The 22568-nt window shown below is 53.6% G+C and overlaps 1 protein-coding gene across 1 annotated transcript; it reads left to right on the forward strand.

Annotated features, from left to right (window-relative positions):
• Positions 1–14808: 14808 nt before the first annotated feature.
• On the forward strand, positions 14809–16502 carry ID2 (inhibitor of DNA binding 2; the record flags this gene model as incomplete). The annotated part of the gene is made up of 3 exons (XM_080711588.1): positions 14809–15156; positions 15477–15540; positions 16347–16502. 2 exons carry the CDS (start codon positions 14809–14811, stop codon positions 15531–15533), a joined length of 405 nt encoding a protein of 134 aa, XP_080567714.1. The 3' UTR covers positions 15534–15540; positions 16347–16502.
• Positions 16503–22568: the final 6066 nt, after the last annotated feature.

A 22568-nucleotide genomic window follows, 5' to 3' on the forward strand; every position in this document is an offset into this window, starting at 1 on the left:
GCCACCTGATGGACGCCAGCACCCAGGGCAGCTGGGCCCCGTGTCCACAGCATTCCTTATATCCACGGCTAGCTTTGGCCAGGGGGCCTTTCTCTCTGTCAATGCTGACAGCTCCTTCACTTTTCAGGGTAATAACCATTTTGATCAATTTTTTTTTCTTGGAGCTTAAGTAAACTCATTTTCAGAGTCTATGGCAGATTTTTAGATGTCTTCTATAGGTTCCAACTTTCACTAATGTTAAATAAAACTTTCCATGAGCAAGTAAATATTCAAAAATGTGTATTTCCAACTGGACCTGGAGGCGTTTGACCGTAATCCCAGTACCTAGGAGGCTGAGACAGGAGGATCACGGGTTCGCGGCCAGCCTCAACAACTTAGTGAGGCTCCCAACAACTTAGCAAGACCTTACTTCCTAATTAAAACAGGGCTGGGGGCATAGCTCAGAGGCAGAATACCTCTGGGTACAAGAAAGACCTGAGCAACACTCCCAGCCCTATTTTTTATTTTAAAACAGGGTCTCACTGAGTTGCAAGGGACCTAAGTAGCTGAGGCTGGCCTTGAACCATGATCCTCCTGTCTCAGCCTCCCAAATGCTGGGATTCCAAGCATGCACCACCATGCCCGGCACACTGCCATCCTTTTTTGCTGGTGGTGCCTCCTTGTACGCTCCCAAGCGTGTGACTTTGGAGAATAAATTGCATAATTAGCCTGGCTCCAGGGCCTGGCACCTCCTACTTGTGTTGTGGCAGGGGCAGGGCGCAGGGTGCGTGCTGTGCATGTCCTCCCCTCATCTCCAGCACCAGGGAGCAGGCACGCTCTGGGACTCATCCAGTTTTGTTCCTCCCAGAAAAGCACATTCTGTGGCCAGAGGACACCAGGTGCAGATTTTCCCTTTGCCCAATGCTTGGGCAAAAAGATAGAAGAGAAAAGGAGCTATGGCCGGGCATGGTGACGCACCCCTTGGGAGGCTAGACAGGAGGATCTCAGGTTGGGGGCCAGCCTCAGAACCTTAGCAAAGCCCTTTTTCCAAATAAAAAGGACTGGGGGTTAGCTCAGAGGTAGTGCCAATAAAGGAGATGCGTACCCCCAATTCCTTCGGTAGTGGGAGTGGAGGCTCTTCCCACGCACACTCTCCCCAGCCAGCAGGCAGGTCAGCCCAAGGGCACCGTGTTTCTGGGGCCCGGCCGTCTTCACCAGGCTCGGCCATCTCTGCTGGGACCAGAGGCCACAGGAGCAGCGTTAAGACCACAGCCTGGAGCCACCCGGGCAGAGTGCCACCCTCACGGCCGCCAGGGATGTGACCTCGGCCCAGCCTTTCGTCACTCAGACCTCTGTTTCCCAACTTCAAAACAACACACACACAAAGTGACCTTTAGGGCTTGTTTTGGGGATAACATTTTAAAAGTCTGTGACTTGACAAATTCAATTTCCCAACCTCAAAAAACCACCTGTGCCTCCCAAACTCCAGGTCACCCGTACCATTTGGGCCCTGGACTCGCACCTGCACCTCCGGTCACCCAGAAGAGCCTGAGCGGCAGTGCCTCGGCTTACCTGCGCTGGCTCCCAGCCTCTGGGACAGATGGAGCCTGCAGAGGGACCCACAGCCCTCCCCTTCACAGCAGCCCCCCCCCCATGCGTTTGCAATGTATGGGGGTTTTGGTTTTTTTTCTTTTTTCTCTTTCTTTCTTTCTTTCTTTTTTTGCAGCACTGAGGATAGAACCCAGGGGTGTTCTATCTCCAAGCTGCACCCCCAGCCCTATTTTCTATTCTTTATTAAACAGAGTCTCACTGAGTTGCAAAGGGCCTCACTGAGTAGCTCAGGCTGTCCCCGAACCACAGTCCTTCTGTCTCAGCCTCCCGAATGCCGGGATTACAAACGTGCGCCACCACGCGCGGCATCAACGTGCGGTTTTAAGCTGTAGACTCTCTCTCTTGGAAGCGTGTCTTTCGGACACAAGGCCAGGCTTGGTGGCTTTGGTGTGCCTATGATTCAGTCTGCATTTGTTGACAGGGGAGCGGGAAGGGGGTCCTCAGCAGCCGCCCCTCCCATCTAGTCCAGCACCTCCAGTAATGGTGAACATCAGGACCCCCGGGGACCAGCCCTAGCAGCTCTGATTTAGCAGGTCGGGCCGCGGCCCGGGAATCAGCATTTTCCATGCGTTCCCAGGCAGTGCTGACACCTTAGCCCACACCTGACCACCGCTGCCTGAGTGCACCTAGAAGATTCCAGAAGACAGCTTGCTCTGGCCCCCAGACCCTGCTCGACCTCCCCTGCCTATGACCAAAGCCCCTGCCCGGGGCCCCCACAGTCCCCTGTTGAGTTTGCAGAAAGAGCCAGGGCGGTCCCGCAGAGATTTCAGAGGAAGTGACGTGGAGACCTGAAGGACCAGAGAGGAGAGGCTGCAAGAGGCAGGCCCAGCCTGCAGGGCTTTGCACCAAAGGTCTGGACTAGAGACATCGTCTGTGCGGTACAGCCAGCCTCCTGGAGGCCCAGCAGCAGCAGATGGGGTGGCAGGAGCTCGGGGCAGGGCTGACCTCTTTCCTGAGCCAGAGTAGGAGTGCCCACCCCAGGGAAGCGGAGACAGCCCGATAAAAAATACCAAAGAATATCAAATACCAAGAAGTCTTGGGGACGTGAGCTCAGCCCAATCCAGCTGTCCCCAGGGGCCGCGATCAACACAACTGGAGCCCAGGAGCCCAGGAGCCCAGAAGAGGAAGCCGCCTGCCTCTGGCTTCAAGGAGCCCAGGAAAGGTCCCGTGCAGGCTTCCCACTCGGCCTTAAAGTCCCATCTGAGGAGCCTGCGGCACCCTGTTTAAACAGCCATCTTTCCAGGCAACTGAAGAAAAAAGGCGGCCAAGGGCTCCTAAACCTTAAAATGTGGGCTAAGCTGCACCTCTCCCTGCAAATGAAGAAAGCCGGTGATTAATTCAAACAACAGAGCTGTTTCCCTCCTGACCCACTGCTTTATTCTTAAATGACTCATCCATCAGCTCCTCTCCACAAAGATGTCCAGGTGTCCTGCATCGAAGCTCCTGGCCATCCGCGTTAGCACGGTGGGGGAGGAAAGGGCTCGTCCAACTGACCTGCGGGGTCCATCCTGCTACAGGGAAATCTCAGCCTTCTTCCCCCAAAACACACACGCGCACGCACTTACACACACACACACCCTGTCTTGTTTAATTTCAAGTTATCATGCACCATGAATGCCCACCCTGTACTGGTGGTGTGGCCCAATCTGGAAGCTGTGGGAAGTCAGGTTGCTGAGTCAGGCTGAGTAGGTACAGAAACCCTGAGAGGTCAGGGCGGGCAGGCGGCCGGAGGGTGGGGCAGACTCAGCCCCACTTGGGTTCAGGAACAGGAGGCCGCATTGATTGCGATTCCTACAGCCCACAGAGAACCGTGGAGACAGAGCCAGGGTAACACGCAGGGCTGAAGAGAAACAGCCTAGAAGGAAAGGAAAAGCAAGCCCGTCACCATCAAAGCACAGGGAGCTCTTCTATTTCGGGTTCTGATTTTTTTTATTTATTTTTTTGTACTGGGGATTGAGCCCAGGGGCATCAGAATACCTCTAAGCTATGCCCCCAGTCCTATTTTTTATTCTTTTATTTTGAAACAGGGCCTCACTAAGTAGCTGAGGCTGGCAGCAAACTGCGATCCTCCTGTCTCAGCCTTCCGAATGCTCACCCGGCTTGCTTTTTAAACTGTTGGTTGTGTGCAGTGTAAATAGTCTATAATCCCAGGGACTGGGGAGGCCAAAGCAGGAAGATCTCTAATTCGAGGCCAGCCCAGGCCACAGAGCAAGACCTCATCTCAAAAAGATAAAAATACAAAAACTGGGTCCTTTGTTCTCCCTAATATGAAATGGCTTGCATTAAAAAATGAACAACTGATTTATTCTGCTGGCGAAAAATTGTGTTCTTAGTAACCTGAGATGTGAATTCCTTGCAATGTCAACAAGGTCCCCCAAAGCCAGAACCCCAGTCAGTCACCAGAGAGCCGCTCCCAACACCTCTGACCCTGACTAGCGAAAGCGCAAATCCTAGCAGCGCTGAGCTGCCGCTCACAGCCTGCTGAAGTGTCGCGCCCACCTCGACCAGCAAGGAAGACACAACACTCGGACTCTTCTTCATGCAGTTTATTCAGGAACCTTGAAAACAATCTTCTGCCCCGGGGAAAGCCAGCCCTCAGCTTAAGAGGTCTCAATCCAGCCAACCCTGACGTGCAATGTGGCAAACGCCGATAGGTCCACACAAGCGGAAGCAGGCCTGAAGATCAGCCTTAGCCAAATATGGAGTTGTTTACCAAAGAGAGCGCTTGCTAGAAGGCGGAAACCGGCGCCATCTTTGGGGCACGGCGCCACGCGGCTCTCCACACTGAAGGACGGGCTCTCAGGCTGGGCATGCGTGGAATTGTCCGTTTCTTCTCTGAGATGCAGCTCACCGGCCAGGCTGCATGGCTGCTAAGCCGCCCGGGGCCGAGGGCTTCATGATCCAGGACTGCCCGGGAGTCTTGGGAAAACCTGGACTTCCTTCCCGTAAACCCGTGACCCTGTGCGGATTTTTACCAGCAGTACGAGCACTAAGCCGCAGTGGCCTCTGCCTGAGCCGACCCCACGTGTCGCCTGTGGGTTTGTTACTCTGCTTCACTGGGGAGCAACTCTCCTCACGATTTACTCCATATTTGACCGAAGAGAAAGGGAAGAGGCCACGCGAGCAGGGCCGGCCATTGTGGCTTTGCTTCCCCGGCCCCGCAGCTCTGTGACCTCGGGTGGGTTGCCTGACCTCTCTGAGCCTCAGCTCCTTCCCCAGCCTAAAATGGAGTCCCTAAAGCTTAGCTGCTTCCCCAGGCTGACCTGAGAAGTCCGTGCCTGGCCCGCCCTCCTCTACCAAGAGTCATCCATTTTCAAGAGTGTGAGCAGAGAGGACCGCCACATCCTTCCTCGGGGTGTCCGTATCCTGCGTGTCGCCGGGCGACGGCACCCGGTCAGGCTGTCCCGAGAACAGCAGCCTGCCGCGCTCAGCCTCGGCAGGGCCGGGGGACAGGAGCTGGCCGTCTTCCTGCAGGGGGCTGAGACCACAGACAACGGGAGGGTCCGCCACGGGCAGTCAGGCACCTGGCCACTGTGGGCACCACCCGTAAGTTGTCACACACCAGTTAACTCACAGGAAGGGCCTAAAGAAGTCATTTAAGTCCTTTACTCTGTGTTACTGCTAGTTTCAAAGTAACCTACCTGCCACAGATCTGGGTGGCAGTGAGTGTCCCCACGGGGCCCTGGAGGTCACAGTGGCCTACGCTCTGAGTTACGAAGGATGCTGCAGAGGCGGCACTCGGGACCTGTGTCTGCCATTCTCACTTCGCCAATCCCCGGGAACCTGGGGGTTCGAGCACACCTTGGGACACCTTCTTGAGAGCACCTCCAGGACCACAGGATTCAAGACTGTTGTCACCCCATCCTTGCTCCTGGCCCTTTTCACTTCCATCCCCACCTGTTACCACAGCCTTGACCCACCAGGAGCCCACGCAATGCGATCGCCAGATTAGCTTCTCTCTCAACTCACACCAGAATGTAGAATCCTGCTAGTAGTGAATTCTGTCAGTTTTGCCCACTGTTTCCTAAGCGCCTACGAGAGCACCTGGCACACAGTAGGTGCTCCTGATTACATGGGTGGGTGGCTGGATGGGTGGATAAATGGGTGGGTGGGTGGATGGATGGATGGATAGATGGGTGGATGGATAGATGGGTGGATGGATGGATGGATGGATGGATGGATGGATGGATGGATGGATAAATGGGTGGATGGATGGGTGGATGGGTGGATGGATGCATGTATAAATGGAAAGATGTGTGGATGAATGGATGGAAGAATGGATAAAAGAGTGGGTGGATGGATGGGTAGATGATGGGTGGATGAATAGATGGGTGGATGGATGAATGAAAAATGAATAAATGGGTAGATGGATGAATGATAAATGAGTAGATGGGTGGATGGATGGATGGATGAATGGGTGGATGGATGGTTTAATGGGTGATGGATGAATGAATGGATGGATAGATAGGTGGATGATGGGTGGATGAATAGATGAATGATAGGTGGGTGGGAGTATAGATGGGTGGATGGATGGATGGATAGATAGGCAGATGATAGGTGGGTGGGTAAGTGGATGGATGATGGGTAGAGGGAGGCGCCTCTGAGCTCTATTTCATTGGTGCTACCAGTTACACTGGCTGCAATTTCTAAGCTTGGAGAACCCGCCCTCTTTCCTGGCCTGAGATAAGATCTGGCTCCTCACGGCTTGTAACTTCCCCCGTAACAGCCAACTTTGTTGTCTTACTACTGAATTGTTCTGTCAGATCTGTTTGCATGTTCATTAACTCGCCTAAACGTTAATAAAAGGACGGTGCACCAGCATCCTACGTGTTTCCTCTTGCTTTCACTCGGGTGTAATTGCATGAACACCAATACACCGTACACACCAATGGGGTAATCCCCTTTATTGTGCTTCCAAAAGACAACTCCTCTCGGGGACACACCCAAACACCAGGTGTCTGAGTGTCCCCTCCCCCACAGCCACTCTGCCTTCTGCATGATTCAGAGTCTTCAAGGCAGACCTGAGCCAGCGAAGCCCCCCTGACATGTGGCAGACCCTACCCACTCTCACCCAGTTGGCCTGGGAACTCATTCTCATCTTTGTAAACTCAAAAGTGGACACTGAAGAACGGTCATCTCCACCTTTGCTGCCTCCTGGTCACAACTAATCATCCACTCACAAATGTCCAACGCCACCGACACAGTGGTGACTTCTCCATCCCTGTCACCCCGTCCCATGAAGTCTCCCTGTGTCCCCACCCTCAGGGGAGATGACTTTTTTATCCCCACAGCTGCAGAGGAACCCGCATGCTGAGCCTGCCTGGCTTAGGGCAGGGAGGCATGGCCCTGGGACTGAGCCCCCAGAGTTCTCCACCTCTAGGAGGGTGGGTGGGTATCTTTGGCTGTCACAGCTGGAGGAGGGAGAGTGCTCTATCGGGAGGGAGGGAGCAGAGCCAGGGAACAGCCTGCTTGACATTCCTCAAGGCTCAGGACAGCCCCTACAATGGAGAAGTGGCCAGCTCACAGTTCCACGGTGGTCTGTGGTGAGAGCAGGCACAAATGTGCCATGAGTGGACACCAGACCTAGCCCACAACCCCAGCCTGGTGCGGCTCCCTCAGCCCTTTCTCATATCCAGGCTTGGTGTGGACAAGCGCAGACACCTTGGGAGCTTTGTGGTGGAGATGGTGAGCCTCTAGGCTGTGAAGAGCCCATGTCACTGCCTGTAAGGACTGCCTGCCCGCTGTAAAGCCCGTCCTCAACTCTGAGTGACACGCACCCCCGTAGTGGCGCTCAAGGGTTGGGGTTCGGGGTCTGCCGCTGTTGCTTCTGCAGCGGTGCAGCTGCTGTTCTTGAGACAGTCTTCACATCAGGAGCCATCATCTGGAGACAGATGGGAGTCCCGTTTTAAATGTGAGGGGGGCTCCATGGTGCACGCCTCGGTGTAGATCTAGTGTGCCCCCTTGGTGTAGATCTAGTGTGGAGACAACCGCAAACAGAATAATCTTAAACAAACTCTCAAGGTATATCATAGGCAAACTTCTGGGAACAAAAGGCATAGAAAGTAAGGAGATAAAACAATTCTTACTTACAGGGAAAAGAGCAATTCGGATGACAGGGAGCTTTTCATCAGAAGCTACAATGAAAGAAAGTACTACAACATTTCACCTGATTCAAGAAAAGAACTGGCAACCCTGACTTCTATACCCAGCTAAAATATCCTTTAGGACTGAAGGGGAAAACACATTTTTAAATGCAGGAAAACTTGCCACCCACAGATCTGTCTGAAAAGAATGTTTGAAGACTGTATTTTAAAAAATGAAACTAGCCAGGCATGGTGGCGCACACTTGTAATCCCAGTATTCGGGAGGCTGAGACAGGAGGATCGCAGTTCATGGCCAGCCTCAGCTACTTAGTGAGGCCCTTTGCAACTCAGCGAGACCCTGTTTCAAAATAAAGAATAAAAATAAAATAGGGCTGAGGGTGTATCTCAGAGGTAGAATGCCCCTGGGTTTTATCTCCAGTACAGCAAAAAATAAAGAAGAAAAAAAAATTACTTTTTCAAAACAGAATATTGGAACATCACAAAGGAAGGAAGACCAAGAGGAAAAGTGAAAAATTTGGTAAATATAACGGCCTTTCCTTCTATTGAGTTTCTAAAACCAAATGGATGGCTCCATAAAGGGTGTAGGCTGGCTTATTCTCAGCCAGCAGTGAGCCTACTGCGAGGCTGCTCTGAAAGGTCAATATTAATTTGAAGCTTCTGGAAGGGAGACCCCACACCCCCTGCAACTCTCTCTTCAGGACACCTGCCCCAAATGCTGTTTTCCTGCGCCCATCCAAACTACTGAATCCGAATTCAGAGACGTGGCCTTGGACTCTGCCCCCAAACCATGATCCCTACACTAGAGCTCGAAACTCCTAAGGTCTGAGATGACCCTCAGTTAATACAGGGTCAAACTCAGTCACTTCCCGGTTAACTTCAGAGGAAAGTGAAAACAAAGTGTTGACCAATTCCTGAGCACTCCAGACATCCAGGACTGCAGTAAACTTCAAGGTTAAGAAGAAAAAAGTAACCAATACTCCACCTGGAGCCAAGGTCATGCCTCCAGACCCCGGCAAGGTATTGTTCTAGGAGGGTCAGATAGGCCGGAGTCCAGGCCGCCAGAGAGGCAGGGGTCTGCCATTCATCCCTGCCTCTGTTTCTTCTACAAAATGAGGGCAAGCATCTGCCCTCCCAAGCTGTCGGGGTCAAGTTGAGGAACAAATGAAGTAAACTGCATAGCTTTGTACGGAATTCCTTACTTTTATATTTATATTGGAAACTGAACATTCTGCCTCCGAGGCACCCTCCCCAGCCACTTTTAATTTTACCTAGGAACAGGTTCTCACTAAGTAGCTGGGGACCTCACCAACTTGCACAGGCTGACCTTGACTTGAACCTGTAATCCTCCTGTCTCAGGCTCCCAAGTACTGCGTCCTTGAGGCAGGCGCCACCCTGCCAGGTAAGCACTCCTTACAACTGGGGATGTCCATCCCTTAACGAGGACGCCACGTTGCCCTTGTTTCTTTGAAAGGGAAAGTGTGTTCTTTGCACTTGGGGAAAAGGCAGCCACGCTGGTTAAAGTTAATTCCCTCGCCCTTCCCGCCAGGCAGAGGGGCGGCTCTGCATAGACCCGACCCCAGTGGAGGGTGCGTGGACAAAGTCAAAGCAAATCCCCAGCGGAGCCTGGGGCTACCCTCCAGGAGTCTCCCCAGGTGTCCAGGGGTCCCTTCCCTGCAGAGGGGGCCTAGGTCCTACCCTCCCCCCTCCTAGAACCGACTTGCCAGAGCCAGGGCGCCTGATCGGCCCGCAAAGCTCTCTTATCTGGAGAGGGAGGAGTCCGGAAAGTGCCATTTTATGAGGGAGGGGGCAGAATCTGGGCGTGAAAGCCCCAAAGACGCTGGAGAAGAAGGAAGGAAGGGCGTCGAAAAGAAATCTCTGCAGAGGCCAAGCGGCCGTCTTGCCGCCTGGCTGCGCGCCACCCGCGCCGGGCGAGGGGCCGCTGGCCCCGGGGTCAGAGAGGGCGGCCGTGGCGGGGCGCATCCCTCGGCCGGGCCGGGCCGGCCGGCGCGGCGGGGTGGCGGCCCCTGCAGGGCGGCACGTGGTGCGGGGCGCCGGGTTCCTCCGCACTGAAGTCATGGGCTTGGCGCCCCTGCGGCTTGGGCCAAGGTGGGGGCGGAGGGGAGCTCGCACAATGTGTTTCTTGTTAGGGGCTCGCTAGCGGGGGCTTTGGGGTTTGCTTTTGGGGCCGCATTATAATATTAAGATGCAGTTTGACTCCGACCCAGCCCGCCCTCCCCGCTGGCGGCGGCGGATTCCCACGGGCGCCGGTGGGCAGACAGCGCTCCGCTGCCCGCGCCCGGGCCGGGGTCCCCGCGCTGACCCGGGCTCCCCGAGGTGGCCGGACCCCCGCCACGCGGGCCGGGCCGGCCAGACTCCGCGACGCCAGCCCCGCTCCGCCTGCTCGCGGGAGGCCCGAGATTGTTTTCCAAGACCTTATCTCTCACTCGAGTTAATTTTCTTTTTTAATTTGGTGACCTGAACAGAAGTCACAGGAAAATCCTTCGTGCGAGCCAAACGCGGCCACAAATCCGTGCACTTCACAGCATCTGTAACAAAATAAATGTAGCGCTGGTAGTTCAATCGGCCCCTCCGCCAAACTCCCCAAACTTGGCCTTCTTTGAACCGCACTGAAAAGCGATCCCTAGGAGGGGCCGGAGGGTTGCGAGCAATTGGACTTGGCAGGCGTTTCACCTGGGGCTCCGGAGACCCCTGGGCAAACAGGAGAATCCTAGAAGGAATCGCGGCGGGACCCTAGCAGGGCGGACGAGGTACCGCTGCTCAGCCTTTGCGGTGGCGATAGCGCTTTGCTATTGGCATTTATTGGCTGTTGGCGACAAGAAGTGTAAAAAGCTAGGCAGGTCTTCAGACAGACCCAAAGGTTGAAAAATAAACATCATCGCGTTTGCTTTTCGTGTATCTGTTCATCCCCTCCCCACCCCCACTGCCCCTCGTCGAGGGCTGTTTTAAACCCAAATTCGGTTATCTGGTTTCAGGGTAAGGACTCCCTCTTGCCAAGGTATTAAATAAACAAGTAAAGCAAAAACTCGAATCCTTATGCAATCCAGATGCTGTTTCCTCGAAAACCACAACACACTCGGCTAAACCAGATAACAGGGCTGGCCAGTGGCGCGCCCCACCCCCACCCTCTCCCCCGGTGTCTTCAGGGCTAGCAGAGGACGGTGACGTCCAGGAACTCCTCTCCCGGACAGAGGAGGAGTAATTGCCGCTGACGCTCTCAACTGCAGATGCGCGCACCCTCGAGGGATCCGGACGCCATAAACTGTCCGGGAATGTTGGCATCTGCTTCTTAAAATGGAACTTTCCCTGGAGATAAAGCGGGGACGACGAGGCGTCTGTGTCTGCAAGGCTGTCTTGGAAGTTTTCTGGCCTCTTGGTATTCTCAGTCAAAAATTCTCGGAGCCATTATAAAAGGGCTCGGTCTGCCCCCGCTTCGTCGTGGTAATGACGACGCAAATGCGGGCGCGGAGGCTCCGAGGCGGGATGGAGCCTGCACATCCTCCGCCTCCCCGGGGCTGCTTTGCAAAGCCCCACGGTACCCCCGCCCGCGCCACCTCCAAGGCTCCCAGAGGGGGCGGGGGCAGAGGCGGGGGTCCTTCAAAGGTATCGGGGTATTTTTAGGAGTCCTGGATCAAAGCCATCCCCGCGAGGACCCACAGGACCCAAAGGAGTAACTCCATCTGGCCCTGCACCGGAACAGTGACCTTCTCCCCATCCACCCTCCCTCGCGCCAGCCCCACCCTGGGCGCCTCGGTTGCAAAAACAAATGAAATAAAGCAAAATCTTTTGCTTTGGCAACCCTTGAGCCACATCGTGACGCCTCCTTCTGCAAAAGGAAGGTTTCTTTCTTCTTCTCCCTCTCCCGGGGGCCTCCTGCCCCCCCCCGTGCACCCCCTCGCCCTCCTTTTCTCTCCTCCCGGGCCGTCCTTCCTTTCCCCCAAATCGCTGGAAACTTAAGCCGCGCGGCGGCTGCAGGTGCGCGGGGCGGCCGGCGGGGCGCGGGGCGCCGGCCTCGCGGGCAGGGATCAGCTGGGCGCGCGCGCTGAGTGACGGCGCGGTTGCCATGGCAGCCGCCTGAGCGGCGCCGCGAGGACAGGGCCGCCGGGCGGCGTGAATGGGCGGCGTCACGCGCCTGGCGCCAGAGAGTCTGCTCCGGGGCTCCGGCCCCGGCCCCGCCGCGGCCCGGCCCGCGCGCCGCCGCCGCCGCCGCCGCCGCCAATTCATCACCTGTCAGGGATCACTCGGGAGGTCACGGGCGGAATGGACACAGCTGTAAGAACAAAACCCGGGGGCTGGGGGCGGGGGGAGAGAAAGGCGAGCGCTCCCCGTGGCGCCAGATGTGCAGGGAGGACCTCGAGCCTCGCCCCCCCCCCCCAGGCCCGGCGCGGACGGGAGCCAGGGAGCTGCGCCTGCCCGCTGACCACCAGCGGCCTGCACGCCGGCCCGGCCTGGGAATAGGCCCCGCGGGCGCGCCCCGGGACCCAGGCGCCCGGACCCTCCAGAGCAGGTTTGTGGCTTTAAATGGGGGTGCTCCGGCGGGTGAGCCAGGGAGGTAGCATCCCCACCCCCTGCCGGAAGCCCTTCACACCTCCCACCACCCGCGGGCCGGCCCTTCCTGCAGCTGGGGCCATTTGAACTTTAGAGCCCTCGAGTGCAAACCCACATAGACACCGATTGGCAGATTGCTAAGTGCCTTTTGAAGGTACCCCGAAAATGCTCCAGCCCGGTTTGCCCCCAGGAAAACATAATTTTAAAGGTGATTTCGTCTTGGGCTTGCTGAGACAGACAGACTAGTAACTTGGGTATTTTTCAATCATTAACTTATACAGCTTCATAATCCCCTTAGAATGGGCTTTAAATGAATGTCAAACTGGGTAGCATGCCAATAGAATTGGATTCAACACAGCCCGGCAGACTGGACTCCGACATGGCAGCTAAAGAAAGAAACACCAGAAAACTTTCACCATATTTAGCAATTTTACTACATCAGGGTACAAAAATGATCCCGGGAGGGAGAAAGCGCTGCCTGAATGGAGTCAGCGAGTGTGTGATCACAATGCTCGTTACCACCCAGCCCGGGGAAGTGGGGGGATAATGAGACCGGCACGGTGTTAACATACGGTGTCCCTGGAAAAGCTAGGAACGCGTCAGTAGCACAGGGCTGCAATGTCCAAGAATCCTAAGTAATAATTTGAGACTCCCAAAGATGTTTGTTTACATTGGCTATTATTGTAAAATAGTCAAAGTATAACATCATGAACCAAAATAGTGTCAAAACAAAATCTGTTCCGCTGTGGCACGTATGCGACAGAAACACACGCAGAGAGTACATCAAAAGGCTCCAACCGCGGGGGACTCGGATCGCAAATCACTTCCAGACTTGATATCAGAGGCCACGCTAATCGGACGGGCTGGGTGTGCAGGGCCTCGCGAAGGCACTCGGATTCCTCAGCAGGGTAGGAAGCAAGTGTGACATCCACCTCCGCCCCAACTCTGCATCCCTACAGAGAAGCCCCGGGGCACAGGGCTGTCACGCAGAGGTCAAGAGACCACCGGCCCACCAGCTGAGGAATTAATCATTAAGTGAGGGAAAAAATACTGTTTCCCCGTTAAGGAGCTGTGCTCTCCGTCTTCACTTCTGCCCCCTTCCTCCTTCTCAAATGCAAAGGATGCGGGGATTGGAGCAAAAAGTAAACAAGTCACTTACAAATCCTACGTTTCCTAAGTTACTGATTTCTAGAGGTCTACTTTCTATATACGCAGCTAATACAATGGGGTCTTCGGCTGAGCTAGAATCGCGTGTGAAGGATTTGAGGCAATAGCCACAAACTTTTTCGATTTGGACGGAAAGAACAAGTTTTTAAGGATTTCCCGCCAAACCAACAACCCTGAGGCTTATCCAGGCCCAGTGCTGACACTCATGCATACATACTCATACAAGATTCCAAACCTCATACATAACAAAGTTATCTTTAAGTATGGCGCATTTAAGATGTCAGCCGGTGGCTAGGGCCACCTACCTGTCGGGGAGCTGGAGAAACGCTCTAAGTACTGGGACGAGGCTGCAGAAATCACGACTTGCGCATAATTAATCACCTCACTCGGCCACCTACGCTGAAGGGCGCAGACCGCAGCCTTTCAAGGACAGTGTATGTAAATGTAGTTTCCGTATGCAAATTTTTCCTAATGATTTCCGATTAACAGGATCATTATAATAGTCCTGCCTGTTCTGGAAAAGGAATCCTGAAAGTACCGTACCCCTCGGGGGGCTCGGCGGGCGGAGCAAGGTTGAACCCGGTTTCCAATAAGTACCCATTTTCCTGAGTTCCTCTAACACCTCCCGCGTGGCTCCAGGTTCCCAAATCCCACACTGAACCTGTTCTTGAGTGCACGCGTGGGTGCTTTTTCCCCTTTAACATAGTTTTCCCTTAACTTAGGAGACGGAGCTCACTCTACCAACACGACTCCGCCGTGGCAAGCTAATTTGCATGTTCCCTTTCTCCAGAAACGCTCGCAGTCTTCCCTGGCGCCCTGTGGGTTGCAGTCAACTGCGACTTGCCCGGTGCGGGGCTGAGCGCGCCCGCGTCGCTGAGACTTGGGGGCTGCTGCGCGCACGGGGGCTGGGAAAGCTCCGCGGGGGCACACCCCCCAGGGCGAGGGTCCCGCCGCGCACTCGGGACTGCAGCCGCGGGTGCGCGCCCCGACCCCCCGGGCGGCCCCTTCCCTCCCGCCGCGCTTACTGTACTCTATTTACCACCCCAGCTGGGCCCGCGCCCGCCCCGCCCACCCCACGGCGATTGGCTGAGAACGCGGAAGAGCCGCGAGCCCGCCCGGCGCCCGCGCCCGCCAATGAGAGCGCCCGCTCGGTCTGATGGACGCGCCGCCTCCCACCAATAGGGACGGAGGAAAGGCCGGACGAGTGGCCCCGGCGAGTGCCCATAAAAGCCGCCCCGCGGGGCTCGCGCTTCATTCCGAGCTTCCCTCGGAGCCGAGCCCGGTGCCCAGCGCAGCTAGCCCAGCAGGCGGCGGCGGCGGCGGCTTCCTGAGCTCCTGGGCAGCCCGCTCCCTCCCGCTCTCTCTTCCCACCGCGGCCAGCATGAAAGCCTTCAGTCCGGTGAGGTCCGTAAGGAAAAACAGCCTGTCCGACCACAGCCTGGGCATCTCCCGGAGCAAAACCCCGGTGGACGACCCGATGAGCCTGCTGTACAACATGAATGATTGCTACTCCAAACTCAAGGAGCTGGTGCCCAGCATCCCCCAGAACAAGAAGGTGAGCAAGATGGAAATCCTACAGCACGTCATCGACTACATCTTGGACCTGCAGATCGCCCTGGACTCGCACCCCACCATCGTCAGCCTGCACCACCCGAGACCCGGGCAGAACCAGGCGTCCAGGACGCCGCTGACCACCCTGAACACCGACATCAGCATCCTGTCCTTGCAGGTAAGAGCTGCCCGCGGCGTCCCCGCCGCCTCCCCGCACGCCCGCGACCGCCCGGGCTGCACTAATAGGGCCATTGTCGCGACGGGGGACCTACAGATGAGCTAATTAACTTTATTTTCATAAAAATCTGCTGTAGCTCGAACCGTGCGTGAAATTCTAATAAGTTCTGACGTGCTAGCGTATCCGCGTCTGAACTGGAGCATCGACGTGTTTAATAGAAGTTGGGGTGGCGAGGAGTACTTGAATTTTTTTAAAAAAGAGGCCCCTTTCTCCCCGAGATTTTGTTTAACATCTGCCTTTTATCTCATTTTCCTGTCTAGGCTTCCGATTTCCCTTCTGAGTTAATGTCAAATGACAGCAAGGCTCTGTGCGGCTGAATAAATGGTGAGTGTTTCTGCCTCTTAGTGTGTCCGCGTGAGAGAGTATTTTTGTAATTTGCTGTGCGAGGTTACTTTCGTATGTGTAAAATGTTTGGTTTTAGTAAATGCATGCCCTCTTTGCTGTATTAGATGTACCACGCTGTCTCACCAGACATGAAGGGGCTTGTAGCTCTGATTACTCAAGAGATCACAAAACATTTTCCTTAAAAAAAGAATGACGCCAATCACTCACTATGTAGGTGGTTGCAGAGAACGCGTTGGCTTTTGCAAGCCAGTGTAATGCCGGGGGCCCTCTCTACTATTCCTCTGGTACTATGAGGTACTAACCTCCGCTGCAGTTAATCTTATCGCCACAAATTCCTTAGTCCTCCTCCTTCCCTAAAACCCGAGTTCTCTGGGCTGGCTGAGGACGGCTGCCGCCCTGTGCCGGAGCCTCTCCGCGGCGTTGGGATCCCAGACTTCCCTATCTGCTAACCAAAGGGCTGTTTTCAATCAAATAATTGTTACAAGAAGCAGACTGGCGCCTGCGAGCTCTGCTGTGAGATCCAAATGGGAGATTGGGCTGGAAGTTTTTCTCTTGGGTCTCTGCTGTTTTTATGTTTCGTGTGTGCTGTCCAGGCCGAGTCTGGGCTGCATCTGGACGCCGGGGTTTGCCCAATCTCCCAATGTTTGGTTAAATGCTCCAACTGCGGCTTCCTCGGCGCCAGTCTGCCGGCCTCTGCCCTTGGATCACATTCGCCTAAACAGGCCTCTCCTCCCAGCCTTCTGCAGGTGTTTCTGACTTTTTTTTTTCTTTTCTTTGCACAACAGCAACAACAAATCCACAGGATCTTTTAAGGCGCTGAACTTACTTTTCAACCATTTCACCAGGAGGACAACAAGTTGGATGGACCTTTTTAAAAAGAAAAAAAAAAAAAAAGACAAATGGAAGGAAACTTCAGAAGGATCATCTTCCTGGGGTGTTCTCTGGCCTGGACTGTGATTCTCATTATTTATGAAAAAGACTTTTAAATGCCCTTTCTGCAGTTGGAAGGTTTTCTTTATATACGATTCCCACCATGGGGAGCGAAAATGTTAAAATCACAAGGAATTGCCCAATCTAAGCAGACTTTGCCTTTTTTCAAAGGTGGAGCGTGAATACCAGAAGGATTCAGTATTCAGTTACTTAAATGAAGTCTTTTGGTCAGAAATTACCTTTTTGACGCAAGCCTACTGAATGCTGTGTATATATTTATATATAAATATATATATATGGAGTGAAACCTTGTGAACTCTTTAATTAGAGTTTTCTTGTATAGTGGCAGAGATGTCTATTTCTGCATAAAGTGTAATGATGTACTTACTCATGCTAAACTTTTTATAAAAGTTTAGTTGTAAACTTAACCCTTTTATACAAAATAAATCAAGTGTGTTTATTTGAATGGTGATTGCCTGCTTTATTTCAGAGAACCGTGCTTTGATTTTTATTATGCTATGTTATAACTGAACCCAAATAAAATACAAGTTCAAATTTATGTAGACTGTATTAAGAGTATAATAAAATGTGTCTGAAGTCAATACCTGAATTCCGAATGGTTCTTAAGCTCTCTGCGGCTCCTTTTCTCTGGTTCCTCTCCAGTTAACTCAGCCTTGGGACTTACCTCTGTGACCAGTGGCCGCACTTTGGGGGGAAAAGAGCGGCCACCACTGCTGTTCAGAAGAATCGACAGGGACTGGGATCCACCCAGAAGTTTGTCCGACCTTAAGGGGCAACGTGGTCTGTGCCTTGGGGCAGAGTTTAAAATCAAGAATGAGGGGTTGGGCTGCTCACTTGGAGTCCAGGACTCAGTCTACCTGTCTGGGTGGGTCTTGTAAAGAGACTTAAAGTTTAACTTCTTGATACCCAGAATGGGCTTGTCCATCCAGAAGAGTCAGGCACCCCAGGAAGCTGACATTTAGAAGGGGGTTTCTCCAGCCGGCCCTGCATCCACCTGTAGCTCCGGGACCTCGAGGAGACTGGGCTGGGCCGGCTGCTTCCCAGGCCGGTGACTTAAGTCGCCCTTCACCCTTGACTGCGGCTGGGCACCGAGGAGCCGGGGCGGGGCGGGCCGCCCTTCAGAGTCCTGAAAAGGTATCGCTGCAATTCCCTGCCCTCTCCTGGCACGCCGGGACGCTGCGTTGAAACGCCCATTCATAGACGTAGATTCATAGACACAGGAGCTCAGAACTCCTAGGAGCATATTCTGTCCCCAAGTTGGAAGCCACAAGAGGGAGGGCGTCTGGACCGCAGACCCTTCCCGGGAACTGGGGGGAGGGCGCGGGGCGGGGTGGCCGGGCCTCACCTGCGTCCGCCTCTCGACCTGAGCAGGTGTTTGGGTGGCGCCACCGAGTCTGCCCCGCGGCGCTGGAGTTTCCTGGCCCCCGACACCGAATCCATCACCCCGAGGGCGGCGTGGGGGAGGGCAGGGCTGAGCCCGCGGGGTCGTGGCGCTGCTCCTGGGGGCCCCGGCCTCGCGGCGGCTGGGGACGGCGCCCCCACCGGGGCCCGCACCTGGGCAGGATGCAGGCCGCCCTGGGGGCCCGTCACCCGCGCCTGGGCCCCCGCCGCCCCCGAGTGCGAGGGCAGGTCGCCATCCTCCCCGGGCCTTCCCCCAGGCGCAGCGCCTCCGCCGCCCCCCACCCCGGGACCCCTGCGATGTCTGCTCGGGCCGCCCTGGGCGCCCTCCGTGTCGGGACCGCGGGGGCACCTGCGCGCTAGCTGGGCGCGGGACACCTCCGCGGCGCCTGGACAAGGAGCCCAGAGCAGCGGCAGAGGCGGGAAGGCGGCACCTCCCCGGGAGCACTTGAGGCGGAGTCCACCCGCGCTTGGCCGCTGCGCCGTGGAGGCCGGGCGCCACCTGCTGGCCGACGCGAGGACCGCAGCTCCCCTCCGCGGCCCCTGGTGGTCCACAGGCCTGGCCGCTGGGACGCCAGCGATGGGGCGGTGAACCAGTGCAGCTCCAGCGAGCAGCGTGCAGCCTAACCTGGTGGGACCCTGTTTGGCAAATTAGCACCTACCACTAACTGGATACGAGGTGTTGTCCTGGGGTTTTTTTTGTTTTGTTTTGTTTTTGCGGGTCTGGGGATGGAACCCAGGGGCATTCGACCTCTGAGCTACACCCACTGCCCTATTTTTTATTCTTTATTTTGAAACAGGGTCTCACTGAGTTGCAGAGGGCCTCACTAAGTAGCTGAGGCTGTCCTCGAACCGCGATCCTCCTGTCTCAGACTCCCAAATGCTGGGATTACAAGCGTGCACCACCATCCCGGCTCGTCCTGGGTTTTGAAAAAGGTTTCAGACAGAATCCGGGGCTTCTGCGCGAGGTGGCGGGTTGATGGAGACACGGGAGTGGGACGTCAGCAGGCAGGTGGCCCAGCTCGCTCTCCCTTCGCTTCTTTTAAGTTTGTGTTTAATTTCGGGTTTTTTTTTCCAGTTATTTGGTGGCATTAACCAGAATCCCAGCTTCATTATCAGAAGCGTGGTATGAGACGCACCTTTTTCTTATCCTAGATCGTAATGAGAGGGTAGCAGTCTTTCTCCACTATGCAATAGCTTCTGTTCTTTTTTATTTTAAATCATGATTTGGGAGCACATTTGTTAGTATTACTTTCCTGCATTTATCAGTATAGTTTTTTCTCTGGTAGAAATGATTTTTGGGCTACAAAACTAGCAGAGCATTTCTGAGAACTCTTCCTCAAACATGATGTGTCATTACTTTCTATGTGCATTCTCTCAGCCAGTGTTTTATTTGGAATTTATCGAGGTGAAATGGAACTGGGATTTCTTTTCTTGGGAGTGTCCTTATCCAATACCTTTTTTTTTTTTTCTTTTTTGTGGCACTGGGGATTGAATTTAGGGGCATTCTACCTCCCACCTACACCCCAGCCCTATTTTATTTTTATTTAGAAACAAGGTCTCACTCAGTTGCTGAAAGTGTTACTACTTGCTGAGGCTGTCCTCACACCTCAATCTCCTCCTCCTCCTCCTCCTCCTCCTCCTCCTCCTCCTCCTCCTCCTCTTCCTCCTCCTCCTCCTCCTTCTTCTTCTCCTCCTTCTTCTCCTTCTCTCTCTCTCTCTCTCTCTCTCTCTCTCTCTCTCTCTCTCTCTCTGTGGTTCCAGGGTTTGAACTCAGGGGCATTCTACCTCAGAGCTTCACTCCCAGACTTATTTTATTTTTTATAAATAATTATACTGCAATTTAGAAAGCTCTATAAACTGGGCATGGTAGTGCATGCCTGTAATCCCAGTAGCTGGGAGGCTGAGACAGGAGGTTCATAGGCTCCAGGCCAACCTCAGCAATTTTTCAAGACTCTCAGTAACTCAGTGAAACTCTGTTTTAAACAAAAAATAAAAAGGGCTGGGTGTGTAGCTCAGAGGTAGAAGGCTTCTGGGTTCAACCCCCAGTTTCAAAAAAAAAAAAAAAAAAAAAAAAGAGCCGGGCGTGGTGGCGCACGCTTGTAATCTCCGTGCTTGGGAGGCTGAGACAGGAGGATAGCACAGGTTTAAAGCCAGCCTCAGCTACTGAGTGAGGCTCTCAGCAACTTAGTGAGACCCTGTTTCCAAATAAAGTATAAAATAGGTCTGGGAGTATAGCCTGGAGGTAGAAAAGCCCCTGGGTCCCACCCCCAGTACCAACAACAACAACAAAAAACATAAAATAGGGCTGGGGGTGTAGCTTGGAGTATAGAATTCCCCTGGGTTCCAGCCCCAGTACTGCAAAAAAAAAAAAAAAAAATAGGAAGGAAGGAGAGAGAAAGAAGAGAGAGAGAGGAAGAAAGGAAGAAAGAAAGAAAGGAAGGAAGAAAGAAGGAAGGAAGGAAGGAAGGAAGGAAGGAAGGAAGGAAGGAAAGAAAGAGGCTCTAGGCTGTGATGCTCCTGCCTGGACTCTGGATGTCTTTCTGTCCCATCTGTGTCCGCTCATAGGTGATTCGAGCGTGAGGGGGCGAGATGAGACCAGAGGGCTAACAGCAGGTATTTCGTCTAGTGCCAGCTGTTGAAATGGGCACTGTGCGGAGTACCACCCAAGGCTGCAGGAAAGTAAGGGAATTTTCCGGAGGACATGCACGAAGGGAGCAGGGACTTGGTGTGTGAGCAGAGTGGGCATGCAATTTGAGACAGTCCCAGGTGAAGGTGCTGGGCTCAGTAAACTGGGGCTTTGGCCAAACAGGAAAGGATCGGAGACGAGGTTTTGCAGCCCTCAAAGCAAGGCAATTGGACCTGACACCGCCCCATGGGATCCTTGAGGGTCTGAGATCTCAGTTATAAAACTAGAAAGAAAAAAAAACCCTCACTGGCACAAGAAGTTTAGGTAAGGAAGCTCATCTGTCAGCCCGAGCTCAGGGCAGAAAAAAAGTTCCTTCCATTTTTTTTTTTAAACAGGTGTGGGGATAGAACCCAGGGGCATTTGAACTCTGAGCTACACCCCCTGCTCTGTTTTTTATTCTTTATTTTGAAACAGGGTCTCACTAAGTTGCAGAGGGCCTCACTAAGTAGCTGAGGCTGTCCGCGAACTGCGATCCTCTGGTCTCAGCCTCCCGAATGCTGGGATTGCAAGCGTGCGCTGCCACACCCGGCTCCTCCCAAATTCATAACCATAAAGATCTGCCTTTATGGGGGATGGAGAGTCAAATGTATGCTAACCATTTAGAGAAATTCTAGTGCTGGTAATATAAAAACGGGGCTCTGGCTGGAGATAGCTCTGGGTCTGGGTGTGAACTTTGCAGTAGCACATGCAGATTCGCTGGTTAGAAAGGTTCTTAATGAGACCACGTGAAATTTTCACGCTTCCTAGTGAGGCCAGTTGCAATTCAAAAACCTCCCAAACTCCAAAAGCAATTTACTGCACGAGAGAGAGTCAAGAGATGACACAACAAAGAGAAAGCTGAGAAACAAAAGAACTACACAGCCTAAAAGTAAGACTACGAAAATGATTAGGGAAATTAAGAGATTCATTGAAAACACAAGAATAGCACAAGGTGCTGTGCATAAAAGGACAGGGAGATTTGAAGATGAATGAAACAGAAGTGATATAGTGCCATACTCATCTTTTTTATCACTGTGATAAAAAAAAGTACCTGACAAGCACAACTGTGATGAGGAAAGGTCTAATTGGCTCACGGTTTTAGGTTTCAGTCCATGGTTTGCTGGCTCCAGGCGCAGCTCAGCATCAGGCTTCAGGCTACAGCAGAGGAAGAAGCCACTTTCATCCCGTGACGCCCACAAGCAGAGAAAGACCAGGGGTCAGGGAAGATACTGTCCTCCAGCCATACCCCAGCTTCAAACCTACCGTATAGTTTAATACATGAGTTTCTCTGAGGGACATTTTATATCTAAACTATAACATAGGCGGGCGTGGTGGCACACACTTGTAATCCCAGCATTTGGGAGGCTGAGACAGGAGGATCGCGGTTCACAGACAGCCTCAGCTATTTAGTGAGGCCCTCTGCAACTCAGTGAGACCCTGTTTTAAAATAAAGAATAAAAAATAGGGCTGGGGGTGTAGCTTGAAGGTTGAATGCCCCTGGGTTCCAACTGCAGACCAGCCCCCCCCCAATAAACTGTAACATATAGTCATTAAAATTTAAAATTCAATAAAAACATTAAAATCCAGATTAAAAACTACTGGAAAGCCAGGCATGGTGGTGCATGCTTGTAATCCCAGTACTTGAGAAGCGGAGACAGAAGGATTGTAGGTTCAAACCCAGCCTCAGCAGCCAGGCGTGGTGACGCACGCTTGTAATCCCCGCGCTTGGGAGGCGGAGACAGGAGGATCGCACAGGTTCGAAGCCGGCTGAGCTGTCTTAAGAGACCCTGTTTCCAAATAAAAATAAAATAAGTCTGGGAGTGTAGCCCGGAGGTAGATGGGCTTCCAGGAACCCCAGTACCACCAAAAATCAAAAACAAAAAATAAAACAAAACAAAAAAAAAACAAATCCAGCCTCAGCAACCTAGTGAGACCCTGTTTCCACATAAGAAATAAAAAAAGGTCTGGGGATGTAGCTTGGAGGTAGAAT

Source organism: Muscardinus avellanarius (genome assembly GCF_963383645.1).
Source record: "Muscardinus avellanarius genome assembly, chromosome: 15".
Lineage (NCBI taxonomy): Eukaryota > Metazoa > Chordata > Mammalia > Rodentia > Gliridae > Muscardinus > Muscardinus avellanarius.